General features: G+C 42.0%; 1 protein-coding gene across 1 annotated transcript in view; it reads left to right on the top strand.

Moving 5' to 3' along the window:
• Nucleotides 1-24365, top strand: part of LOC311042626 (scavenger receptor cysteine-rich domain-containing protein DMBT1-like) — a 93277-nt gene extending 68912 nt beyond the window's left edge. The window contains exons 13-22 of the mRNA XM_084053478.1: nt 796-1209; nt 2462-2779; nt 4567-4986; nt 6477-6794; nt 18280-18678; nt 19825-20145; nt 21527-21940; nt 22116-22232; nt 22767-22804; nt 23175-24365. Coding sequence (XP_083909604.1) covers nt 796-1209; nt 2462-2779; nt 4567-4986; nt 6477-6794; nt 18280-18678; nt 19825-20145; nt 21527-21940; nt 22116-22232; nt 22767-22804; nt 23175-23249 — 2834 coding nt within the window. The 3' untranslated portion in view covers nt 23250-24365. The remainder of the gene's footprint in view (nt 1-795; nt 1210-2461; nt 2780-4566; nt 4987-6476; nt 6795-18279; nt 18679-19824; nt 20146-21526; nt 21941-22115; nt 22233-22766; nt 22805-23174) is intronic.
• Nucleotides 24366-24801: the final 436 nt, after the last annotated feature.

The following is a 24801-nucleotide window of genomic DNA, read 5'->3' as shown; positions in this document are numbered from 1 at the left end:
CTACACAGTACTGAATGATACCTGGAGAGCGACAGATTACAGAGATGGTAACTGGCGCTGTGACACCAGTGTCAACTGGCAAGGGTGGTATCGATTGTTCCTGGGGCAAAGCAATGCACAGATTCCAGAGACATGTGTGGAAGATAGACAGTGTGGAACGTATGTTCCTCTATGGATGTCACAGCCTCATCCTGCAGTGTCAGATAGAATTGTACAGCGAAGCATCTGTGGTCACTATAGTAGCTACTGTTGTTCTAGTACATTTACCGCACCTCCCATCCATGTCAAGAACTGTTGGAACTACTATGTCTACAAGCTTCTACCACCGACCGTCTGTCAAGTAGGCTATTGTGCAGGTAAAGTGGTGTTGTAAAAGTGTTCATAAAAAATGTATCAATAATACTATAAAGCTTGTTCGGTAGGTAGCATTAAAGTTTTCTACTTTCTACAGTAAACTCTATGACTTCTACAACACCTCTGAGTCCGACCACAGGAACACTTTCTGTTTTTACGCGAGAGCTTCTGGGAACACAGACCACTGCTACCCATCCACTGGTCTCTGACAAGCCAACAACAGAGGGTAAAAATTCATTTTATTATACTGTAAGTCTCTCTCTCCTGATTGGATCAAATTGGTATTCCGACCTGAAAATGAATCAGTCCCAGTCATGTATGCGCTTCAGACGTGTCAGTTGTTTGCCGTGTTTACTTGCATCCTATAACATTATATTATAATAAAGTTTGTTGTTTTGGTTGAAATTCTGAATGCTGTTTGCTGTTTTCCACTTTCTACAGTAAACTCCATGGCATCTACAACACCTACGACCACATCTCTTCGAGGAACAGAGACCACTGCCATCGTTCCACTGGTCTCTGACAAGCCAACACCAGAGGGAGGCATTCGACTGGTAAACGGAGGGAACACTATCTGCTCTGGCAGAGTGGAGATCTACTTCCGTGGACAGTGGGGGACAGTGTGTGATGATGCATGGGACATGAATGATGCCCAGGTGGTGTGTAGACAGTTAGGATGTGGTGGGGCCCGGTCAGCTCCAGCCAGTGCACATTTTGGACCAGGCAGTGGGAACATCTGGTTGGATGAGGTCGGCTGCACAGGCAGTGAATCAGAGCTTGCACGGTGCTCACATGGAGGGTTGGGATCCCACAACTGTGGTCACGGTGAAGATGCCGGTGTTGTCTGTGATGAAGGTAAACATGAATAAAATCATAAACCATCCTTTTTCTCTCTCTCTCTCTCACTCTCACTCTCACACACACACACACACACACACACACACACACACACACACACACACACACACACACACACACACACACACACACACACACACACACACACACACACACGAAGAAGAAGAAGTCCTCTGTCCTTGTACTTAGTTGTTTTGGGTGCGAGTGTCTCTGTATTTCATAAGATGTTCTAGCACATCTCTGTATACTAATGTGCTTATAAGATACGTGAGAATGACAGTAATGGACATGTAGAATAAAGTTCTCATCTCCATATTTTAACTTTTCATTTTTTTCCAGTAAATGAACGCAATACTATATCATAAAGCAATACTAGCATATCTGCAAGCTCGAAACGCAGTGTGAAGTGACGCATTTTGACTTTTTTTTCAATGTTAAGTCTCCATGGACCACATTATGCATCACAGGATTCGGTCTACACTTTGAACGCTGAAAGCCGATGCTAAAGGCCAGGCCTGGATCTAGCCCAATTTGCGCCCTACTTAAGCTTTCACAGGTTTTTATTCTTTTTAAATATATATTTTTTTAGGCTTTTTGCCTTTTTTTTATTTTTATTGATAGATGACAGTAGACTGACAGGAAATGGGGAGAGCGATGGGGGGGTGACACGCAGCAAAGGTCGTCGGGATCGGGAGTCGAACCCGCGACACGCTGTCAGGCTGGCATTGCAGCCTAGGGTGCCTGGACCCCACGCTGCGGCCCAGGCCTCAGGTTTTTATTCTTACCAATTTGGCGCCCCCCGAATGGCGCCCTAGGCGCTATAGGGCGCGCCGGCCCTGCTAAAGGGTGCTAGCCTTGGATCAAGACTATCGTAGATGTATTTTATCGAGCCAGATACAAAAGCAAAAGTCAAACTCGATAAAATACATCTATGATAGTCATGATGCAAGGACAAGGGTAAAGAGGTGCAATGCTTTGACCGGTGAGGAAAGGAGGTCCTGGCAAAACAGGGAACAGACACATGTCGTGAACATAGACAGTCCAGCTGTTAGAGGACTTTTGCCTTTCATAGTTCAGTGTAGGCTGCATATTAAAATCCTTAGTGTTAAGGCCCAGTCACGTATGCGCCTTAGACTTGTGAGATGTTCGCCATGTTCACTTCCATCCTATAACATTATATTATGATAAAGTTAGTTTTATGTTTAAGGTCTGAATGCTGTTTGTCCACTCTCTGTTTGTCCACTTTCAGAGGGAGTTATTATTCGACTTGTCAACGGAGGGAACACCTGCTCTGGCAGAGTGGAGATCTACATCCGTGGACAGTGGGGGACAGTGTGTGATGATAACTGGAACCGGAATGATGCCCAGGTGGTGTGTAGACAGTTAGGATGTGGTGGGGCTCTGTCAACTCGATCCAGTGCACGTTTTGGACCAGGCAGTGGGCGCATCTGGCTGGATGAAGTCCGCTGCACAGGCAGTGAATCAGAGCTTGCACGGTGCTCACATGGAGGGTTGGGAATCCACGACTGTAGTCACGATGAAGATGCTGGTGTTTTCTGTGATGAGGGTAAACATGAATACAAAAAGTATCTTGAATCGCGTCATATTGCAGATCTGTTTTTTTTTTATACTTTTGTGTGACGCTGTAGTATGATCAAGTAGGCGGGCATTCATTTACGAGAAAGTAACAGTTTTGGACATATGACGTTTCCACCCGACAGAGACGACCTTCAATTTGTTTTTAATGTATTCAATGTTTTTTTACCCGATGTTAAAGGTAGGGTAAGTGATTTTCTTTGGTTAAAATGTATGTTAATTAGCTTTATATTCTGATAGTACTCATTTCTATAGAGTGTTTGCTCAGTATCAGGAGTCTCCTTGTCTCTCCAGCTCTTTATTTAACAGAAAATGTCAGGCAGGATAAGATTACCCAAGTGAAATTGGAAGTGATGACACAAATAAATGAGCAGACAAAATTGGAACGGCGAACACTATAAACACTAGAAAAAGTGCTCCTCGGAGCACAGGTCTCCGCCAGGTCAGGTAGGTTATTTTGGCCTCCTGGTGGCGCTATAATAGGCCAATGTGGGTGCCATTTCTTCCTCGGCCTGGTGGGAATGTGTGTGCATTCATGATTTGAGGCATTTTGTTGCAAAAATATGTTTTGCTAAATTAGACCTGCTGGTGGCGCTGTAACAGGGCAATGTGAAAAGGGTGGCATTTCTTCCTCGGCATAGTGGGAAAGTGCGTGCAAATGTTCACGGAAATTGCACACTGCGTTCATGATTTGAGACATTTTATTCAAAACGGACCAATACTGCAAACTTTGGAAGCGAACCTTAGCCAATCAGGATGGAATATGAAATATCGGAGCGATCCGTCTTGATCACATGACTATAGAGATACTGTGTACCGATTTGCGTGATGTTTGGAGAAAATCTGTCGGAATAATATCCAAAAATGGGTTTTGCACAAATTGGCCTCTTGGTGGCGCTATAACAGGCCCATGTGAAAACTTTGGGCCAGAGGTTCTGAATTGGCATCCAGGGAGTGTGTGTGCACAGTTTCGCAGCGACCGGGCCAACGGTGCCGGAGATTAGCTGCTCGCAGACAGATGGACGGACGGACGGACACACGGACGGATGGACAGGGGGTAAAACATACTCTCTCGCCATGCCTTTCGGCCTGGCGGAGACAATAAAGCTGATTAATGGGTACTCTCTCCTGATTGGCTGAAATTTTGTGACCTACCTGAACATTTATTTTCTGTTTATTAGAGCTGGAGAGACATGGAGACCTCTGTTACTGAACAAACACTGTGTAGCAACGATTACTATCAGAATACAGTGCTTTGACCTTTAAACAAAAAACTGTTTGTTTTAACCCAAAAAAATATCACTTTAAGTCTGCATGACCCACATTATGCATCACGTGATTCGGTCTATACCTAGAATGCTGAAAGGCGATGCTAAAGGGATGCAGTGCTTTGACCGGTGAGGAAAGGAGGTCCTGACTAAGTGTTACCATGTGACTAGTTCAGTGAGAATAATTATGTTGGGATGGCCCCATGCACGTACATTTTTATACATACCTTTCATTAAGATATTTATGTTGTGTTAAAAACAGGGAACAGACACATGTCGTGCACAGATGTACAGCGGACTGTTAGAGGACCTTTGCCTTTCATAGTCCAGTGTAGGCTGCAGTAAAATCCTCAGTGTTAAGGCCCAGTCACGTATGCGCGTCAGACCTGTCAGTTGTTCGCCGTGTTCACTTCCATCTTATAATATTGTAATAAAGTGTGTTTTGGTTGAAATTCTGAATGCTGTTTGCGTTTTTTTCCACTTTCTACAGTAAACTCCATGGCATCTACATCTCTTCCAGGACCACAGACCACTGCCATCGTTCCACTGGTCTCTGACAAGCCAACACAGAACGGAGACATTCGACTGGTAAACGGAGGAAACACCGCCTGCTCTGGCAGAGTGGAGATCTACTTCCGTGGACAGTGGGGGACAGTGTGTGATGATCTCTGGGACATGAATGATGCCCAGGTGGTGTGTAGACAGTTAGGGTGTGGTGGGGCCCAGTCAGTTCCACCCAGTGCACATTTTGGACCAGGCAGTGGGCCCATCTGGTTGGATGATGTCGGCTGCACAGGCAGTGAATCAGAGCTTGCACGGTGCTCACATGGAGTGTTGGGATTGGGATTCATAGGATTGGGATTCAACGACTGTGGTCACAGTGAAGATGCCGGTGTTGTCTGTGATGAAGGTAAACATGAATATAATCTTGAACCATCCTTTCTTTCTTTCTCCCTTTCTTTCTTCCTCTCTCACTCACTCACTCACTCACAATTTTGATGCTTGTATCTAAGTTGTTCTGTTTGATGTGTTGCTTGTGTAGAATCTTACTGAATGTCTTTTTGTGTTCCGCTTGAGTTTCAGCCATGGTCTTGGGGGGTCGTAAGTGAGGATGTTATTTTTTGATGTTTTTCCTTTCATACTGTTTTATTTAATATACTTGTTGCGAAAGACGTTAAAGTCTTTTGTGGGGGGAATAAGTCGTATATTAGCCTGTATGGCTTATATTTTATACAACAGTATGCAAGTAAAAGCAGATTATTATTATTATAACAAATATACTAAAAGCTGAAGTAAGACTCAAAGTGTGTGTTGACTCAGACACACTGGCGTCGGCTAATCAAGGGCCCCAGATAGCTGTGAAGTCTAATTTACATTGCCTCACTCACTCACTCACTCACTCACTCACACACACACACACACACACACACACACACACACACACACACACACACACACACACACACACACACACACACACACACACACACACACACACACACAGAGAGAGAAGAAGTCCTCTGTCCTTGTACTGTAGTTGTTCTGGGTTCTACTTTTAATAATTTGATCATTCCCACATCTCTCTACTAATATGCTTATATGATATGTGAGAATGACAGTAATGGGTACTGTAAAATAACGTTCTCATCTCCATATTTGAACTTTTTCAGTTTTTTCAGTAAATGAACGCACTACTTGATCATACTACAGCGTCACAAAAGCAAAACTAGCATATCTGCAAGCTCGAAACGTAGTTCGAAGTGACGCATTTTGACCTTTTTTCCCCAATGTTAAGTCTCCATGGGCCACATTATGCATCACAGGATTCGGTCTATACCTTGAACGCTGAAAGCCGATGCTAAAGGCCAGGCCCGGATGTAGCCCAATTTGCGCCCTAGGCAAGCTTTCACAGGTTTTTATTCTTACCAATGTGGCGCCCCCGAATGGCGCCCTAGGCGCTATAGGGCACGCCGGCCCTGCTAAAGGGTGCTAGCCTAGGATCAAGACTATCATAGATGTATTTTATCGAGCCAGATACAAAAGCAAAAGTCAAACTCGATAAAATACATCTACTGTATGATAGTCATGATCTAAGGACAAGGGTAAATGGGTGCAATACTTTGATCGGTGAGGAAAGGAGCTTCTGGCAAAACACGGAACAGACACATGTTGTGCACAGATAGACAGTCCAGCGGACTGTTAGAGGACTTTTGCCTTTCATAGTCCAGTGTAGGCTGCATAGTAAAATCCTCAGTGTTAAGGCCCAGTCACGTATGCGCTTCAGACGTGTGAGATGTTCGCCGTGTTCACTTCCATCCTATAACATTATATTGTGATAAAGTTAGTTTAATGTTTAAAGTCTGAATGCTGTTTGTCCACTTTCTGTTTGTCCACTTTCAGAAGGAGACATTATTCGACTTGTCAACGGAAGGAACACCTGCTCTGGCAGAGTGGAGATCTACTTCCGTGGACAGTGGGGGACAGTGTGTGATGATAACTGGGACCGGAATGATGCCCAGGTGGTGTGTAGACAGTTAGGATGTGGTGGGGCGCTGTCAGCTCCATCCAGAGCACGTTTTGGACCAGGCAGTGGGCCCATCTGGTTGGATGAAGTCCGCTGCACAGGCAGTGAATCAGAGCTTTCACGGTGCAGACATGGAGGGTTGGGAACCCACGACTGTGGTCACGATGAAGATGCTGGTGTTTTCTGTGATGAAGGTAAACATGAATACATAAAAGTATCTTGAATCGCGTCATAATGTAGATCTGTTTTTTTTTTATACTTTTGTGTGACGCTGTAGTTTGATCAAGTAGGCGGGCATTAATTTACGAGAAAGTAACGGTTTTGGACATATGATGTTTCCACCCGACAGAGACAACATTCAATTTGTTTTTAATCTATTTAATGTTTTTTTTTTACCCGATGTTTAAGGTAGGGTAAGTGATTTTCTTTGGTTAAAATGTATGTTAATTAGCTTTATATTCTGATAGTACTCATTGCTATAGAGTGTTTGTTCAGTATCAGGAGTCTCCTTGTCTCTCCAGCTCTTTATTTAACAGAAAATGCATTCAGGTCAGGATACCAATTTTATCCAATCAGAATAGAGAAGTCAGGCAGGATAAAGATTAAACAAGTGAAATTGAAAGTGATGACACAAATAAATGAGCAGACAAAATTGGAACGGCGAACACTATACAAATAAAGCTGATAAATGGGTACTCTCTCCTGATTGGCTGACATTTTGTGACCTACCTGAACATTTATTTTCTGTTTATTAGAGCTGGAGAGACATGGAGACTCCTGTTACTGAACAAACACTGTGTAGCAACGATTGATTGATTGATTGATGTACTTTATTTAGTAAGACATGAGAACAACAGTACATGGAAGTACAAATTCACAATACAAGGTCTACTAAACTGGAAGACTCATAAAAGCACAGAGCTTGTTTCAAATGAGTTCCCCATGCACACAAATCATGATGACATATAAGAGACAGACAGATATACACAACTACTATAGAATGTCATACAATCAGTTTACAGGTTACTGGTATGAAGAGTGAGAAATATGTACAAAAGGAGAAGGAGAGAGGGGGGGGGGGGGTAGGGGGGTAGGTTAGGTTAGGACTTAGACAGGGGCCATTTTCCAATTGCGGCCTCCTGAAGGTGTATCTTTAGGGCTGTTTTGAAAGAGAGTAGGGTTTTACACTCCTTTACTCCTTTTGGTAGGGCGTTCCACATTTTTGATGAATAGCATGAGAACGAGTTACTTCCCTTTGTTGAGCCAAAAAAGGGTTGGACAAGGTTTGTGGAGCTGCCTCTGGTATTGTGATCGTGGACATCATTAACATTTTGGAAGTATTTTGACAAATACAGGGGGATCCCAATGTTGTGATATATCTTGAAGACCAGGCCCATAGCAAGTTGCTGTACTCTGTCCGCAACCCTAAGCCATCCAATCCTATCAAAATGATCAGGGGTTAGATGGATTTTGTAGTTGAGGCCAAGAAGTAGCCTTACAAGTTTGTTTTGGGATGTTTGGAGCCTTGTTTTTAAGGCCTTGGTGGTGTTGTGATACCATGAAGTACATGCATAATCGTAATGACCTTGTATGAGGGCCACTGCAAGAGTCTTCAGAGTCTTCTTACTGACTTTACGATCAATACTCCGCAAATAGCGTGTTTTTTTGTGGACCGTTTTGATCGTTTTTTCAGCATTTTTGTCACCAGAGAGGTCAGCCTCCAAGATAGAGCCCAGGTAGGTAATTTCGTTTTTTCTTTTGATGATATCATCACCCGCTTTGATCGTGAAGCTCTCTGCCTTTCTGAGGTTAGGAGTGGACCCAAAGAGGATGCATTCCGTTTTGCCCAGGTGTAATGAGAGCTTGTTGTCGGAGAGCCAGATGCAGATCTTGTTGAGTTCAGAGCTGAGAGTTTTCTCAACCTGCAGCCTGTCCCTGTCCGAGACTAGCAGGGCCGAGTCATCTGCGAACAGGAACAGGTTGCAGTCGCAGGCTGACGACATGTCATTCACATATATCAGGAACAGTAAGGGTCCTAGTATACTTCCTTGGGGAACACCACAAGTCACTGGGAGGGGGGGGGACTGGGTGCCGTTTACTTCCACCACTTGCTCCCTCCCTTCCAGGTAGGATCTCATCCAGTACACTGACGTGTCATCAAAACCTATTGCTCTGAGCTTATTGATCATAATCGGGTGATTAACGGTGTCAAAAGCCTTCTGGAGGTCCAGCATGACCATGCCGCAATATTTGCCCTTTTCAATCTCTTGTTTGATAGAGTCGTTCAAATAGAGAAGGCATGTGTCAGTGGAGTGGTTTGTTCTGAAGCCAGATTGGAATTTGTAGATTAGATTTTTCTCGGCAAGATACTTGTCGACCTGTTCATAGACTATTTTTTCCATGACTTTCGAGATGGAGCTTAGAATAGAAATAGGGCGGTAGTTGCCAGGGTCTAATTGGTTTCCTTTTTTGAACAGAGGGGTCACCCTTGCTTTTTTGAAGTCGTTGGGGACCTGTCCCTGTGTGGTGGAGAGGTTGAATATGTGGGTAATGATTGGAGCAATGGAGGCGGCTGAGTCTTTTAGAAATTTGGGGGGGATATTGTCGAGGCCTGTGGCTCTGTGTTGATGAAGAGCACTCAATTTTTTAAACACCTCTTCTGTTTTCACAGGGGAGAGTTTAAAGTCATCTTTGCAAACACCCTGTTTTTCGTAAAATGAGACAACATACTCCTCACCATATCTCCCAGAGTGTGGAGGAAGTTTTTCAACCAAATCTGAGGCTACGGTCGTGAAGAATATGTTGAGGATTTTACTCACTTCGTGTTTGGATGAAATGAGAGTGTCATTCACCTTGAGGCTTAAGTTTGAAAGCCTGGTTTTCAATTTTTTGCTGCAGCCTAGGAGGTTCTTGAGTAGCCTCCAAAGCTCTCGTGGTTTTTTTTTATTTTCCTCAATCTTGTCATCGAGGTAGCTTTTTTCTGCTAACAGGAGCATGCTATTTACCTTGTTTCTTAGCTTGTTTTTTTCCTTTTCAAGTTTAGCTACGTGGGATTCGAGACCTTTGTTAAAACATTTGGCTAGTTTGATCCTACTTTTATGAAGCTCAGAACACTTTTTGTCTCTGACTTTCATGGCAGTAAGGATGTCCGAATTCATCCATGGTACCGAGCGGGTTTTGACCCTGATGGTTTTCATGGGAGCCACACTGTCCAAAGACCGATTACTATCAGAATACAGTGCTTTGACCTTTTAACAAAAAACTGTTTGTTTTAACCCAAAAATATCACTTTAAGTCTGCATGACCCACATTATGCATCACGTGATTCGGTCTATACCTAGAATGTTGAAAGGCGATGCTAAAGGGATGCAGTGCTTTGACCGGTGAGGAAAGGAGGTCCTGACCAAGTATTACCATGTGACCAGTTCAGTGAGAATAATTATGTTAGGATGGCCCCACGTACATTTTTATACATACTTTTCATTAAAAGGGACTACACCATGAATTTAAAAAATAATAATAATATTTAATATCATATTGTTTATGTCCCTCAAACGTTTTTCAAAAGGTTTGAGCCTAAATCAAGCCTCAGATATAGTCATTCCAACTAACTTCTCTCTGGCTTATAAAGCACTTTCACCTGCAATAACACATTGTCCTGTTTGGCACAGGGCGCTATTGAGCCAGTTTGTATGCATGTTATCTGCTGGTACTGTGCGGAAAAAGTAAAACAAAAAAATAAGAAAAAAAAAAGAAAAAAAGAAAAAGAAAAAAATATATTGTTTTATTTGTTTCATTTTTTTGGAACTGAAAAACGGGAGGGATTGTTAGTCCTGTAGCAGAGGCCCTCAGATTTTGAGATACCCCTACCCGAGGTAGAACAAAACACAACCATGTTTTTTCTTATCTTTAGGGTCTCCCATTAGTGAAATGGATTGTTGTGAAATTTTATTTTTGGGCAAAATTAGTTTTTTGGGCTATTCTTTAAAACTACCCCAATCTCTGAAAAAGGCTAATCCGAATAGGGTAAAGGTGACCAAAAATGCTATAACTTGAGAATGCTCACTCTCATCTTCATTAAATTTGCTGAGGTATGAACCAGGTGTCTACCCTACATCACCAAAGTGTCAGAATGTAATTTACCTAAAGAAATACTGAAATATAGTCCTTTAAACATACTTTTAGTTTAGGCGGAAATGGTACTTTTGTAGTGTGCACTCCTCTACTTTCCCTCATTTAGAAAAAAACATATATTTATGTCAAATAAGCTGTTACTGCATAGCCTAAGATGCTATTAAACAATAACCAGTGGTTGTGTGGAGAGATCTAGTACAGTTTTATTGCAAATGAGACTTCTTTAGACATACCCCTTCTCTGAAACAGTCAAATTAAGTCACTCTGAATGGAACATAGGTGACTGTAAGCCTAAGTTGATGATGGTCGTCATATTTTGGTAAAGACAGTCCAGGTGGATGTACACTCAGGATGTGAGTAACCTAATAAGGTGTCCTAATAAAGTGTATCTACATTCAAGGTGTATGAAACAGAGAGATACAAGGCATAAATAGAATTGAAGAGTTTTATTGAAACATGAAAATCAGTATCTCCTACCTAAATCACAGTTTGATGTTGTCTTGACATGGCAAAATAATGTAATAATAATAATAATAACATTTATCAGACAAATCTCAACATTCCTTATGTCATTTCAGAAAACAACAAACAGGAGAATGAAATATGAAATGGAAAACTGTGTGTGTGTGTGTGTGTGTGTGTGTGTGTGTGTGTGTGTGTGTGTGTGTGTGTGTGTGTGTGTGTGTGTGTGTGTGTGTGTGTGTGTGTGTGTGTAATAGAATGTCAAATATCAGGCTCTTCAGACACATCTGGTGACACATTTTGACATTCTGCACAGCAGGTGCAGAACTCCGTACAGGGAAGGCCAACAGAGAGGCACTGGCACTTTCCACTCACTGTACAATTTTCATCTTTGCAGTACAAATGAGTAATGTCTCTCACCTCTTTAGGTGCGGACGGTTTCTTAAACAGGACTGCTTCAATGGCTCCATCTCTGACAATCCATCCCTTGTCGATAGGACTCCACAACGTGGGTTTAGGGATGTGACTGTGGCACCATATCGCTGTCTGGTACATTGCTCTCCGTACATGTTGTTCAAATGCATCCTCTGTTGGTGGAAGATTTGCAGAGGCTGCATCTGTTGTTGATGCAATTATGAACCTCAGTTCATCCAAGTTGGTGCACATTCGACCATTTTCATTTTTCTTTTTGCCGTAAAGTCGAAGTGCATACTCTCTTGCTACTGGCAAGGACTTTTCCAAGCATGCAGAAAATCCAAAATGGGCCAGATCTTTGAGCTCGCTGAGATGGCTCTTCAGTTTGTTGTAGGCTGTACTTTTTCCTATCCTGTACAAACTGCTGGTGGTGTCACAGCCAGTGAGTGCGTGACAGGCTGGTAGACAACTGGACAGGTCTTTTCCAATTTTCTCGGATATGGTATTGATGGGAACATATCTCTCCTTCATCCCATGGCCTGCATGCATGAAAACTGTAGATGAGCCAAACATTCCTTTGCTTGCATAATAAATGAGCAGTACTTCCACATCTGTATCATCACACCGCACAATGATTCGAGGATATGACTCAGACTGCGCAAGATGTATGGCATGTAACACCATTCTTGTGTCTGCCTCCTCTTGATCACTGTACAAAGATGTCAAACTGCTCACTCTTGCTTTGCATATGCTCTTCACCTCCTCGCCTTTGTCAAATCCACCTGCCAAGATGATGGTGTCATCAGAGTTTAGTCTATGTGGACCTGCAGTGATGATGTAGTTGCTCACAAATAAGCACAGTGCAGTCTTGTTTCCACTACTCCTCAGGTACTTCCTGTAGTTTGGAACATTTGTGTTGCCAGTGATGACATGTGTAGGTCTTCCATCAGTTGCACCTCTCCTTTTCCTCTCCAGATCTTTGATTGACAGTGGGTTGTCATACCTGTCAAATACCATGACCACACATTTCATTTCTTTTTCTCTATTCAAAAGGTACAAGATCTTCTTCAGGATGCATTCTGCTAGATCACTGAATGTCTGAAATGCAGATTCATGGAGACTTTGAAGCATAGCCATGCCATCAATGATATATGCCGATTTCTCTGTGCTGTCAGGCAGCTCCTGCACCACTTCTACCACAGACTCCAGTTTCTTTGCAAGGTCTGCTTTAGTGGTCTTTCTCATCCCTCCATCATCATAGAAGAGAGATGGTGGGACAGCAGCCAGTTCATGAGACATAACATTCTCCAATGACACGTCTCTTTGTTTAGAAACAGCCAGGAGTCTCCTGAAGAGCACATCTGAATCCATGTGAAGTTTTTTTGTTTTACTGTTTCCAATGCTTGCTTTCATATCTGCGAATGTTGCAGATTTCTGTCTTTTCTCTGAGTCCCAGAAACTTTTTGCTGTTTCACTCTTTAGGCGCTCATCAATGAAAGCTGCATTTCGTGTTTCCCCATCTTCCAGAAAGCTTGAGAGATCTTTTGCCACCTTTTGTGATGCTAGTTGTCCACTTGCAATGTTGATTAGCTCATCAGGAACTGTATCCAAATCAAATGGGTTCTGCCTGTCTTTTACATACTCCATAATCTGTATAATCTCCCTCTCATCCCTGTCCATGTGGGCTGCTCCGTGCTCTTTGTGGGATTTTGGTACATGTGCCACCGCATCGCACAATCCATCCATGGCATCAACGTATTCACTGGTGACATGCCTTGTGATGAGCCATCTGGTCAGAGCTCCCTTTCTTAGAGTGAAGCCGATAATGCCTCCTTGACTCTTTCCTTCTTTATTGATCGTTTGTTCAAGTGCTTGATCTGTGGCCACGCAGTTGAACTTTCTCTCCTGTGTGTGTCGCACAACAAACCCTCCTTCTTTCATGAATTTGTAGGAATCTGGTTGGCTTTTTTCAAGGCCTTTCATTTCAGCTATGTACACTGGCATGTACTTGGAGTAGTTTGTCCTGCCAGCAGCCCGGAACCATGGTATTGCTTCAGACATGCAGTTGAGATGAAGTTCAAAGTTAGCTTCACGCTCTGAACGTAGCATTCTAAGTAAGAGATCAGCCCCTTCAATGAAATGTAGCCAGTACTTGAAAGTTGCTGATTGTTGAACTCCACTCTCTGAAAACTGCTGTATTTTTCTCCTCAGATCAGGAAGGTCGGTCTCCAATTCCTTTAAGAACCGCATGGCAGAGGCCTGATCATTGCCATGAAAGGCATGCTGTACATCTCGCAGAAGGTGTTCTTGTCCATCAGTCATTAGACTTTGGCCTTGCTTGTCAAGCCAGGATGCCATCGCTATCCAGTAGAGCCTAAACAGAGCCTCAGATACGAGCTTAATGCACCTAACACCTCTTGCAAGTTGTTTCCCCTGAAGCATTTGTCGAGCTGTTGCCTCAGCATACACACCAGACTCGGTTATAATGTCAAAGAGACCTCCGTCAGCAAAAACCTTTCCAATGCTTGCCAGAAAGGCCATGGTGATGTGCATGCCTCCCATTCTCATTGTAACCTTCCCATCTAAAGCCTCAGGTTTACTCCATATAATCTGTTGTGCTTTGCTATAGATAGCAAGATCAGCAGTTACAAGAATGTGGCTCTGTCCCAGTTCTTCAGCAAGCTTTGTGAGCTGTAAGAGGGATGTGTAGATGGTGGATAGGTCTGACGGTGAAGCTCTTATGAAGGGCATATATTGTACTGTGGTTAATGGGATGTCTGACGTGGATATGTAGGCATTGAAAGCAGACCATCCTGGGATTCTCTGTTCTCTTTCTTTCATGATACGGCTAACCTTCCAAAGTAAGTCATGGTCCTCTGCTGCTTGAGCTTTTGTGTGATCTGATTTGAGGACTTGTGGTAGAACTGCTGGAGGTTCAGGTCGCCTTCGTGGCATGATGTACCTGAAATTAGAAGGAAAGCGCACCATGACTCATATGAAATGAAATAACAAAGATAATTAAAAATAATAATTACATTCATCAAAATAAATGTTCCTTTAATATAATGATCTTTTTCATGTGTCAGTAAATAGATAATATTTTCAACATATTTACCTATGAACTTCTTCAATGTCCAAATCACAGGTGTTTAGAGCTGTGAGAGATCGTTCTGGAACTCTCTGGATGGGGTTGTGTACTGTAGTAACATCACCTCTTCTGTACACAACAATTGCCATGGCATGTGTTGTATTCTTTCCATCCAGTGTCTGCTCATTCTGGTCAAAGTTGTCAATGGCAGCATCAATTATCCCATGTTCTGTGGTTCTGGTCAGTCCATTTGGGATGTAAACACCTTTGTATCTCTCTAATTGATCTGCTGCTACAGATGTTAGAAACTGGAGCACTTCAGTGTAAGAGACACAATGACCCATTGTGTGTAGGCTGTTGATAAGCGCCTTGCTGCCAAACTCATGATGGATCATGATGCCCAGTCCTAGTGTGATGGGTGTACGGCTGCTGCAGCACTTAGCAATTATATCATGGCAAAAGGTTATTACACTTATGTTATCCTTTGTTGCTGGGTCATTATTACACATCTGCACTTTTTTAAATGCATGTGAACTAACACACCAGTTGACAAAATCATATAAAATGTCTGGTACATATTTACTGCACTGGAGAAGGGACATCTTATCACTGCTTACGTAGAATTGAGGCTCATGCTCAACCTTTTCCATGGCTTTCCTTAAAATACCTGCAGCCTGGTGTAGAATTTGTGTATCCGTTAGAGACTCTCTTCTCTGTGGAGGCATTGTCTCCCTATCTTCTGTTATATGTTCTCTGAGGAGAGCAGCTTCTTGCATTGCTTGACCAACAGTAATGCCACCAGAACAGATCAAATCAGATTTTCCAGGACGTTCAATGAAAGCCAGCTTCTCCCCATAATGTTGGATCAACTTTGTTTTGAGTTTCCAAGCTGCATAATTTGCAGGTTCTTCAGCAGTACTTACTTTTCCTACATAGCTCTGAGTTAGAGCGCTTAGTGTTGTGACAGTCATATTCTTAGAAAACACTGTTATACTTAATTCTTCAGTCAATGACATGAAAGCTTTTTCATGTGCATTTAATTTCTTTTCTGACAGATGTTTGTTTCTGGCTCCTCTGATATTTCTTTCAGAAATATAGTGTCCCAGGCAGCTTCTGTGATACTTTGCATCATAAGCAAATAAATCTTCATGCGTCAGCATACGAAGATGAATTTTGTCATCAAACCTCTCTGAGGCTGCATCGAGGACCTTTGACCTTGTACTTTCACCTGTACCAGTACTTATAGGGGTAAGGCCTTCTTTCTTTGTGGCTTTCTGGCTGCAAATGAAACACTGGCTGCGGATGTCAAATCCTGGTTCTCTGGTCAGTCTTTTGCTTTGACATTGATCCCTGGCTGGTTCTTGCTCACTGCCACTGACTGTAGGCATATAGTTGCTTGAACTTGAATAATTGGCCCTACATGACCTGTGATATGAAACTTTAAACATGAAGGACAGTATGTCGTCTGAGTGGGGGGATAGTCTCTTATGGACTTCATCACCCCGTTCCTGGGCAACCTTCAATATGGTTTTGAGTCCTTCCAAGGTTGCGTTCTTGACATGTGGATTATTTTTATCTCCTTGTAGAGGTTTTTCACATATTAAGCACAATGTTTCATCCAGTGTCTGTGAATGCGGCTTGCTTGCTGTTTCTGTTGGCTCCATTTTTACAGTGAACTCTGGTAAATATGGAACAGTTAATTAGAGTTGGCTATTTTTTTACATTTAATTTTGATACTATTCTTGGTAACATGAAATAGGCCTCAAATTTAAGCTCTTCAAAAAGATCTGTTACTGTTATGCATGTAATGCTAACTTCTATCATTGCTTCAGATAGCTGATTGGTGATATAAAAGTAATACAACACAACAAATTCTACAATCTAAATGTATCAAATTAAGCAATACCATAGTATTACATTTGTGTGGAGACATTTGTGTTACCTGTTATCGGTCATTTGATTGGTGGTTTCTTTACTTTATGGAACAGTGCACATTTCTCCCCCTGGAAAGCCATGTGAGAGTTTTTGGATAGAATTGTGAAGCCACAGTCCTTCCCCTGCTCTCATTGGTTGAACTTAATTGACTTCAATTTACTGCTTAAAGAAACAGTCACAGTATTTGTGCATTTGTGTAATGCTTCTCTGTATTGAGGCCTGCAATTCTCAACAAAATGAATTAATCTATGCACCTTTGGGTTGGATGTGTATATACAAAAGTTCTTACTACTGAAATCATAAATTCATATTTCCATGAATTAATGACAGCTGACATGACATTAATGACATGACATGGCTTCATGTTGCCCCTGCCACACACAGCAATCATGTGTGTGTGTGTGTGTGTGTGTGTGTGTGTGTGTGTGTGTGTGATTGAATATGGTGCTGTACTTACATAATTGCCTCAACATTGCCCCAAATGTTGCCCCAAAATCACAACAATAGATATTCAGGGGGGGTTAAACAATGCCAACTGAGAAGGAATTTGACTTTTAATTTGATTTTGACTTTTATTTGGTATATATAAAGGACAAAAAGTAAAGTGTTATTCCAACATTTTAATAATGTTTTATTTCCAGAGAAGGCGTATATATCTAAAGAAGTCTAATTTGCAATAACACTGTACTAGATCTCTCCACACAACCACTGGTAATTGTTTAATAGCATCTTAGGCTATGCAGTAACAGCTTATTTGACATAAATATATGTTTTTTTTCTAAATGAGGGAAAGTAGAGGAGTCCACACTACAAAAGTACCATTTCCGCCTAAACTAAAAGTATGTTTAAAGGACTATATTTCAGTATTTCTTTAGGTAAATTACATTCTGACACTTTGGTGATGTAGGGTAGACACCTGGTTCATACCTCAGCAAATTTAATGAAGATAGGAGTGAGCATTCTCAAGTTATAGCATTTTTGGTCACCTTTACCCTATTCGGATTTGCCTTTTTTCAGAGATTGGGGTAGTTCTAAAGAATAGCCCAAAAAACGAATTTTGCCCAAAAATAAAATTTCACAACAATCCATTTCATTAATGGGAGACCCTAAAGATAAGAAAAAACATGGTTGTGTTTTGTTCTACCTCGGGTAGGGGTATCTCAAAAACTAAGGCCTTTTTTGAGGGCTTGCTACAGGACTATGTACCCTGACGCGACGTCACGTCAGGGACCAAATCAGTTTGGCCTGTTTTGAGACCAATGTACAGAAAACCCCAGATTTGCTGTGAAAGCCTGAGTGGTCAAACTGGGGCATTTTGGGGGATAGAAGAGAGGTAGGGGAGACCAAAAACACACAAAAAATGAAGAAAAAGTTAAAATTCATGGTGTAGTCCCTTTAAGATGTTTATGTTGTGTTAAAAACAGGGAACAGACACGTGTCGTGCACAGATTGACCGTCCAGCAGGACCTTTGCCTTTCAAAGTCCAGTGTAGGCTGCAGTAAAATCCTCATTGCTAAGGCCCAGTCACGTATGCGCTTCAGACGTGTCAGTTGTTCACCGTGTTCACTTCCATCTTATAATATTATAATAAAGTTTGTTTTGGTTGAAATTCTGAATGCTGTTTGCGTTTTTTCCACTTTCTACAGTAAACTCCATGGCATCTACATCTCTTCCAGGACCACAGACCACTGCCATCGTTCCACTGGTCTCTGACAAGCCAACACCAGAGGGAGGCATTCGACTGGTAAACGGAGGGAACACTATCTGCTCTGGCAGAGTGGAGATCTACTTCCGTGGACGGTGGGGGACAGTGTGTGATGATGCCTGGGACATGAATGATGCCCAGGTGGTGTGTAGACAGTTAGGGTGTGGTGGGGCCCGGTCAGCTCCCTCCAGAGCACGTTTTGGACCAGGCAGTGGGCACATCTGGTTGGATGAGGTCGGCTGCACAGGCAGTGAATCAGAGCTTGCACAGTGCTCACATGGAGGGTTGGGATCCCACAACTGTGGTCACGATGAAGATGCTGGTGTTGTCTGTGATGAAGGTAAACATGAATGCAATCTTGAACCTTCCTTTCTCCCTCTCTCTCTCTCTCACAGAAGAAGTCTAGAAGTCCTATGTCCTTGTACTGTAGTTGTTGTGGGTGCGAGTGTCTCTGTATTTCATTAGATGTTCTAGTTTTAATAATTTGATCATTTCCACATCTCTCTACTAATGCGCTTATAAGATACGTGAGAATGCTAGCAATGGACATGTACTGTAGAATAAAGTTCTCATCTCCAAATTATCTTTTTCATTTTTTTCACTAAACTACTTGATCATACTACAGCGTCACAAAAGCTAAAATAGCATATCTGCCAGCTTGAAATGCAGCGATGACGCATTTTGACCTTTTTTCAGTGGTAAGTCTCCATGGGCCACATTATGCATCACAGGATTCGGTCTAAACCTTGAACGCTGAAAGCCGATGCTAAAGGCCAGGCCCAATTTGCGCCCTAGGCAAGCTTTCACAGGTTTTTGACAGACACGTGTCGTGCACAGATGGACAGTCCAGCGCACTGTTAGAGGACTTTTGCCTTTCATAGTCCAGTGTAGGCTGCATAGTAAAATCTTCAGTGATAGCACATTGAATGCCAGCATTAAAACATTGTTTTTCATCCCCATGCCAGCGTTTTTTACCTTATATTGACGATCCATGGAGATCCACAGTACCGGCGGTGTGTACACAGATGTAAACAATGGGTGTCTGGGGGCGGGTCTCCTCTATCCACCGTAACAAACATTTTGAAACCGCGATCGGCCATTTTGTTGCTACGGGGCGTTGAATAAGGCTTGTTTTCACTCAAAAAAAAAGAAATCCGAGCTAGTGTTTTCCTACAACTGATAACAAAGGAAGTTTATTTTTTTGGGATGATGTCACATCGGTCCATTCCTTTTCTCAGAGTCAGGGGATCATTTTTAAGTTATGTTAGAGCGCTCTCTTGTGGAAGTTTAAAAAAAAAATGTTTTGAAAGGACGTTTTAAAACGTTCTTGACAGGCAATGTGTTAAGGCCCAGTCACGTATGCGCCTTAGACGTGTGAGATGTTCGCAGTGTTCACTTCCATCCTATAACATTATATTATGATAAAGATAGTTTTATGTTTAAGGTCTGAATGCTGTTTGTCCACTTTCTGTTTGTTCACTTTCAGAGGGAGACATTATTCGACTTGTCAACGGAGGGAACAACACCTGCTCTGGCAGAGTGGAGATCTACTTCCGTGGACAGTGGGGGACAGTGTGTGATGACGCCTGGGACTTGCGAGATGCCCAGGTGGTGTGCAGACAGTTAGGGTGTGGTGGGGCGCTGTCAGCTCCATCCAGAGCACGTTTTGGACCAGGCAGTGGGCCCATCTGGTTGGATGATGTCCACTGCACAGGCAGTGAATCAGATTTTGCACAGTGCACACACGGAGGGTTGGGAATCCACGACTGTGGTCACGGTGAAGATGCTGGTGTTTTCTGTGATGAAGGTAAACATGAATACAAAAAGTATATTGAATCGTGTCATATTGTAGATCTGCTGGTTTTGATACTTTTGTGTGACGCTGGCGGGCATTCATTTACGAGAAAGTAACAGTTTTGTACATATGAGGTTTCCACCCGACAGAGACGATATTCAAAGAGTTTTTAATGTATTTAATGTTTTTTTTCCTGATGTTAAAGGTAGGGTACAGTAAGTGATCTTCTTTGGTTAAAATGTATGTTAAATAGCTCTATATTCTGATAGTACTCATTTGTATAGAGTGTTCAGTATGGAGTCTCTCCAGCTCTTTATTAAACAGAAAATGCAATCAGGTCAGGATATCAATTTTATCCAATCAGTATAGAGAACTCAGACAGGATACAGATTAAACAAGTGAAATTGGAAGTGATGACACAAATAAATGAGCAGACAAAATTCGAACACTATAAAAATAAAGCTGACAAATGGGTACTCTCTACTGATTGGCTGAAATTGTGTCACCTACCTGAAAATTCATATTCTGTTTATTAGAGCTGGAGAGATAAGGAGACTCCTGTTACTGAACAAACACTCTATAGCAATGATTACTATCAGAATATAGTTATTTGACCTTTAACAAAAAAAAAATGTTTTAAACCAAATAATATTACTTTAAGTCTGCATGACCCACATTATGCATTACGTGATTCGGTCTATACCTTGAACGCTGAAAGGCGATGCTAAAGGGATGCAGTGCTTTGACCGGTGAGGAAAGAAGGTCCTGACCAAGTGTTATATGTGACCAGTTCAGTAAGAATAATTATGTTGGGGTGGACCGACGTTAAAGTTGACTTTTATTCAGATGTTTATGTCGTGTTAAAAACAGGGAACAGACATGTGTCGTGCACAGATGGACAGTCCATTCATTGATTGATTGATTGAAATTTTTATTAGGCAAAAGAATGTAAAACAGCACAGTTACATTTATAATACTTTTGTCTAAAAGGTCCGACCAAAAAAGTCCTAGCGGACTTGTTTCCTTTGGGGTCCTTGAATTAATTTTATAGACATATATAGTAGCAACCAAACAGTTAAAATCAACATAAAATACAGAGAAAAAATACCACTATGTACAAAAAAAGCAACATGAAAAAAAATATACACCAAAAGAGGGGAGGGGGTCGTCTGTCTACTAGTCCAGTGGACTGTTACAGGAATTTTGCCTCTCATAGTCCAGTGTAGGTTGCATAATAAAATTCTCAGTGTTAAGGCCCAGTCGTATGTACGTATGCGCTTCAGACGCGTCAGTTGTTCGCCATGTTCACTTCCATCCTATAACATTGTATTATCATGAAGTTTGTTCTGGTTGAAAGTCTGAATGCTGTTGGTTGTTTTTCCACTTTCTACAGTAAACTCCACAACATCTACAACACCTCCGACCACATCTCTTCCAGGAGCACATACCTCTGCCATCGTTCCACTGGTCTCTGACAAGCTAACAGCAGAGGGAGACATTCGACTGGTAAACGGAGGGAACACCACCTGCTCTGGCAGAGTGGAGATCTACTTCCGTGGACAGTGGGGGACAGTGTGTGATGATGCCTGGGACCTGAATGATGCCCAGGTGGTGTGTAGACAGTTAGGATGCGGTGGGGCCCGGTCAGCTCCAGCCAGTGCACGTTTTGGACCAGGCAGTGGGCACATCTGGTTGGATGAGGTCGGCTGCACAGGCAGTGAATCAGAGCTTGCACGGTGCTCACATAGAGGGTTGGCAACCCCCAAATGTGGCCACAGTGAAGATGCTGGTGTTGTCTGTGATGAAGGTAAACATACTTTAATATGAACCACTGTGTCCCTCTTGCCTAGTGAAAGAAAACAACAGTCTCTTGAACCATCCCCGCTAGGAAAGGTTTCACTGTACCCTAAAAACAAAAGCCTAGGCACCGAGGCTAACTGTACTCTGAACACCCCCCCCCCCCCCGTCTCTCTCATTCACAGAAGTCCAGAAGTGCTCTGTCGTTGTGGTTGTGGTTGTGTGTGTGAGTGTGTGTGTAGTTGTGTTCATGGTTGTACTGCTCATCATGTACAGATGGAAGACAAAGAGACAGTCTGGAGGTGAGTTAACTTCATACCCATGTACAGTCTGTGTTGTTTAAGTCCATGTGTTCTGTACCACTGTCATCATAGTGGTTGGTGTTGGTGGTTGGACTGGTGAAGGTGACATCCTCATGTATCAGAGTGGCTCACTCTGATGGCTCACTCTGATCACTCACAGTGGCTCACTTTGCTCAAGGGTCACGTAGTCGGTAGCGCTGTCTCCTCACAGCTAGAAGTTCCTGGGTTCCATTCCCGCCGGGGATGCTGTGGGCGCTGGGGGCGTGTTCTCTCCTCCGCTTAATTTCTGTGTGGAGTTTGCATGTTCTTCCCATGTCCCCTAGGGTCGGTACCCTCACAAAACAACATGCAGTAATCCTGGTTTCTATACTGCCTCCCCCTGGTCAGCCAGGCCGCCTGATTGGAATAACGTGATCCTTCCACGCGATATGTCCTACCGGGGAAACTTCCCCGTCAGGTGATAAGAAGCGGTCTGCTAACTCTTCATGCGATATCGTTACACTGTTTAACTCTGTTTATGTGTGTGTTCCACAGGTTCCAACACCAGGAGAGACACCAGAAATCATCTACAGGTTAAAAACAATTTGTGTCTTGATTGTTGTCTGTATACTCTCATACAACTAAGTGTTTGTTCAGTCACAGGAGTCTCCCCGTCTCACCATCAGAAATTTTTTTTTTGTCAGCCAATCAGGAGAGAGTACCAATTCATCAGATTAATTTTTATCAATCGTGATTGGATAAAATTGGTATCCTGACCTGAAAATGTTTAATGCAGATCTGGAGAAACACGGAGACTCCTGTTTCTGAACAAACACTCTATAGCGATGAGTACTAATCAGAAAATAGAGCTATTTAACACTTATTATAAGTCAAGATAATCACAGTACCCTACCTTTTAAGTCTATGTTTGTAAACACATGATACTATTGTTTACCTCCTCAGATGGCCACCATCACCAATGAGAACAGTCCTCCAGCCTCCAGCTCAGCGTTAAACTCCTACCAAACTCTCGATTAAGCCACTATAGAGAACAACACACTGTACTCTACAGTCACACCAAAACACACATAGTGTACACTATGTACAACACACTGTACTCTACAGTCATACCAACACACGTATACAGTAGGCCCACACTATGTTGCTGTCATAGAGTCTCCATTGATGTCAAACAACACTGAAGTTCATCTTCATCATTTGTATTTTTATAGCCTTTCTACGCCACTTATTTGTTTTTATCTTTAACAGACCTGACCTCATTTCTTCAGGTGTGGACAACTTGTTTCTAAGTCAGAGTTTCCTTTCCATGCTTAGATAACACAGCTCCATGGTACAGCGAGCTAAATGCACTATTAACTCAGTATTGCTTCAAAACAATAGGACACTTTGGTAGAGGTTTGAGTTGTGTGCGAGTTACCTTGTCATGATGTAACGCCAAAGGAGGGAGAGATTTAAAAAATAGTTGCTCCGTTGATTAGAAACTTATAGTTCAAAATATGCTCCTCCATTGAACAATGAAACAGCTTTCAGTGTCACTGTCACTCTTTTAGCACGTAAACAAACGTCCAACTGATTCTGCCAATATATAATATCACAAAACCCAGCATTTATTTTTTTCATTATAAAAATGTCAACTCCCTGTTGTTTTAGCTATTTTTATCAGGAAGAAAAGTTGGACTGGATCCACGGATGTGGATCTTCAAAATAGTAAATCACACAAGTTGTGTGATGTTCTATTGTCAGAATCAGCTTTGTTCCCATATGTCTATGTGCTAAAATAATGACTTTGACAGCTGTTTCCGGTTGCAATGTTGCAAAATAACTACACAACCCAAACCTCTACCAAACTGTGCTTACTGTAATATAGTGTGATATGTGTTATATAGTAAATAGATTTTTGTTTCACAATCATTTGAATTACTGATACAATATCTGCATTTAATTTTGATTATCATATCATAATATATACAGTATTTGCATGAATCACATGATTAAAGGCAATACATGAATTATACTATTTACTTTTGTCAATCCAATAATATTTCCTCCAGAAATATATCTGTATTTGTGCCTGTTTGTCTTTGTAAATGTATGGAGATCATACACAGTTTTAAGAAGTTATGTGTGCTATACCTTGCAGACTGTGCTCTACTGAGTGCTTTTTAGTTATTGTGTGTGTATGTTTTGTGGAGAAACTTATTCCAACACAATACAACAAATCTACTCTGTTTTAAAAGCGCTTTGTAGCTTTTTAATTGTGGCAATGAACTGAATTTCACTGCCGCTGTTTCCAATGTGCTGTATTCATCCTTCAGTGAATATAACCTAAACCCTCCATTCTGGCTTTGATAATGATTTCTATTAAATAATGTGTATGTGTTTTTGAGCAGTAAAGAGACAGGAGAAGATGCCTCTTTTTAGGGTAAATGTCCCTTCATTCAGCCTTCCAACTGCTCTATATGAAATAACATATTTGTTTTGACATTAGGATTCATTAATGGAAAGAGATGCAACATCTCAAGTTAATCTCAGTAAAATATCATCATCTTTGTCATAATGTGTTGCAAAC

This window comes from Gymnoscopelus microlampas (genome assembly GCF_963454915.1).
Source record: "Gymnoscopelus microlampas genome assembly, chromosome: 3".
NCBI lineage: Eukaryota > Metazoa > Chordata > Actinopteri > Myctophiformes > Myctophidae > Gymnoscopelus > Gymnoscopelus microlampas.
This window is presented reverse-complemented; position numbering and strand designations above follow the sequence as displayed.